The 2,563-nt window shown below is 56.5% G+C and overlaps 1 protein-coding gene across 1 annotated transcript in view; it reads right to left on the bottom strand.

Moving 5' to 3' along the window:
* The window catches only part of SPRG_21362 (hypothetical protein), a gene marked incomplete at both ends in the record, with an annotated part of 1,537 nt that extends 809 nt beyond the window's left edge, over window positions 1–728 (bottom strand). Inside the window, 3 exons of the mRNA XM_012353214.1 lie at window positions 18–103; window positions 158–617; window positions 678–728. Of these exons, the coding sequence (XP_012208604.1) occupies window positions 18–103; window positions 158–617; window positions 678–728 (597 nt within the window). The remainder of the gene's footprint in view (window positions 1–17; window positions 104–157; window positions 618–677) is intronic.
* Between the last annotated feature and the right edge of the window lie 1,835 nt (window positions 729–2,563).

The following is a 2,563-nucleotide window of genomic DNA, read 5'->3' as shown; positions in this document are numbered from 1 at the left end:
CCCGTGCGCGCGTAGACCAAGAACGTGTCGCCGAGCTCCGTGTCGTTGATCGCACCGTTCGTGATCCACATCTTGGTACCGTTGAGGATGTACTCGTCGCCAACTAAATTGGATGGTATCAATGACACGCTGAGGTGTAAGGAGTGGGAGTAGGTACCCTTCGTGGCCGTCGTCTTCATGCCCAAGACATCCGTGCCGACCGCGGGCTCGCTCATGGCCATGCCGCAAATGGCTTCGCCCGAGCACGCCGCCGGAAGATACTTGGCGCACTGCTCGTCGCTGCCGTTGCGCGCCAAGTTGTTGGTGAAGAGCATCGAGTGCGCAAGGAACGAGAGGCAGAACGCAGGGTCCGACGAGCTGAGCTCTTCGTGGGCAATGACCGCCGCCAACGCGTCCATCTCCGAGCCGCCGTACTTCTCCGGCACGGTGATGCCGAGCAAGCCAAGCTCACCGAGCTCGCGGAAGAGGTCGACGTTGAACTTCTCGGCGCGGTTGTAGTCGATGGCCTGGGGCTCAACCTTGTCCTTGACGAACGAGCGAAGCATCTCGCGGAGCGCCATGTGCTCCTCCGTCGGGTTGTACAGGTCGTAGGCAGCGGTCGAGAACGAGCGCGGGGTCTACATGGGCGTTCCATTATGAGGACCTCTTCCTCGGCCACATGCGTGGTAGGCGTCTACCTGGCGCGCCATGGCGATCGAGCGACGGGCGACGAGCGAGAAGGCCTTCATGGTGCGAACGGTCTAGGGCAAAATGTGGAGTGAACGCCGACGATGTCAAATTTGGAGATGTACGTCTCTGATTGGATAAAATACCCGCGTCTGCGATAGGGATTGGCTACATGGAGGCGTTTGTTTTTAATGCACACATTTCATTATATTTTAGGTCATTTTTACTCGTCCGAGCCCGCAGTATGTATGCATATAGGTGGTTTCCAGCCCATCTTTTGTTTTTAAATGTTGATTATTTAATGCGCAAAAGTCATTCAAATCGAGGTGGCGTCAGCCTCCATCGGCTGGCTGTCACATGGCGCCACGTTGAAGTTGGAAAGCATGTGCCACTCAAAGGTCAAAAGCAGGAAAGCCGAGGAAGCCCAAATGGCGGACACGACCTGCACGCGTCGCCGTCGTCGTCACGCCTGCCGAGTACCACCGAGCGAGTGAAATGCACGATACCATCGTCACTCGTGCATCTACGCACAAGAGAAGGACCTCCAGCGAAATGATGAGCGACGGGAACCCTCGACGTTTGCCATCGGCGTACACTACCATCGATGATGGAATCTAAGATCTACAGCCAACGTCGTCTGATATCTCACATGACATTGACCGCCAGACCAGTAGTACACGAGTGTTGTATACGGCGCGGCCCGTGCAACATCATTGTGATGCTCGTCGCCAAGACAATGACAATCTTCTCTGGTCTCTTCAAGAGCTCGGTGATGATGGACTCTGCTTGGCCTCTTCTTACGTTGCAGACGGGTCGCAGCAAGGGAATATTTATTCCCTTGGGTCGCAGGTTCGTGCTTGAACGTCGAGGAGCGACAAGTGGCATCGGACCAACCAGGTTGATCGCCGCGCTGTCTTGCCGTACGTTGCTCGCTTCGTGTGTCATCTACTTCGTGCGTTCGTGCTTGCACACGTCTTGCACCGCTCCGGGTGAGGTCGCTTGCGTTGCGCACCGCCGGGCCACACGCTGCTTTTCCCGTCTCGCGCCATCCAGCTTTGCAAGCTGGGTGCTTAAGCGAGACTGGTTTGGTGAGCTCACAGAGGGGCGTTACATCCACAGGTATGCATGCAAGAGCGCTGACAAGACAAGACACGTCACAATGGGTCACTGGACACGAGCGTTGGCGTCCTGGCATGTTCCGCTCGGCGTCGGGGGATGGCAACCAATGTGTATTGATTGCGTCACTCGGGTGGCGAGGTGGGCTACGCTTGACGACTGTCCGAAAATGAAAATTTCTACTCTATTTTGTCCTTGTAATCCGTCATTGCACGTGGGTCGCCCTTGATCGTGGCTGCCACACGGCTTGGTCTGAACCGACGGTGTTTATGATGGTCGTCCGTGCGACTATAATGTCTGGACTTGGTGTGTCTTTCTTGGCCGCCCGCGTGTAAGAGTTGGTTGCCGCTGCGCCAGCTTGCAGGCGCTACGACCGGTTTCGGGGTATCAGCCCGTTGGATGGTTTATAAGTATAGGACTCAACGGCTTGCCGGAACAAAAGCGCCCTGCGAACGTTGGCGGGCGGTGAAATATCGAAATTTGTTTTGTTTCCGCCGGCGCACCACCACCTCTTCATTGTGCTTTTTCCAGCGTTTCCAGCATGGCCGAGCTCGCATCCAGCGTCTCCATTGAGTTTGCCAACGACGACTACCCTCTCACGGTACACCACTGCCGTAGTAGAGCGTGTGGCCTGACATGGACCCTAGTCGTGGACCCGCGACGGCCAAGTCAAGATCCGTATGGGCCCACCCGGCACAATTGCAGGACAAGCGCCCATGACGATCATCGATTCGTTCAAGAAGGTGGTGGCCGACCACGGCGCCGAAGACGCGCTTCTCTG

This window comes from Saprolegnia parasitica (genome assembly GCF_000151545.1).
Source record: "Saprolegnia parasitica CBS 223.65 unplaced genomic scaffold supercont2.117, whole genome shotgun sequence".
Taxonomy (NCBI): Eukaryota; Oomycota; class Saprolegniomycetes; order Saprolegniales; family Saprolegniaceae; genus Saprolegnia; species Saprolegnia parasitica.
The sequence above is the reverse complement of the archived record's forward strand: the minus strand, read 5'-3'. Positions and strand labels throughout refer to the sequence as shown.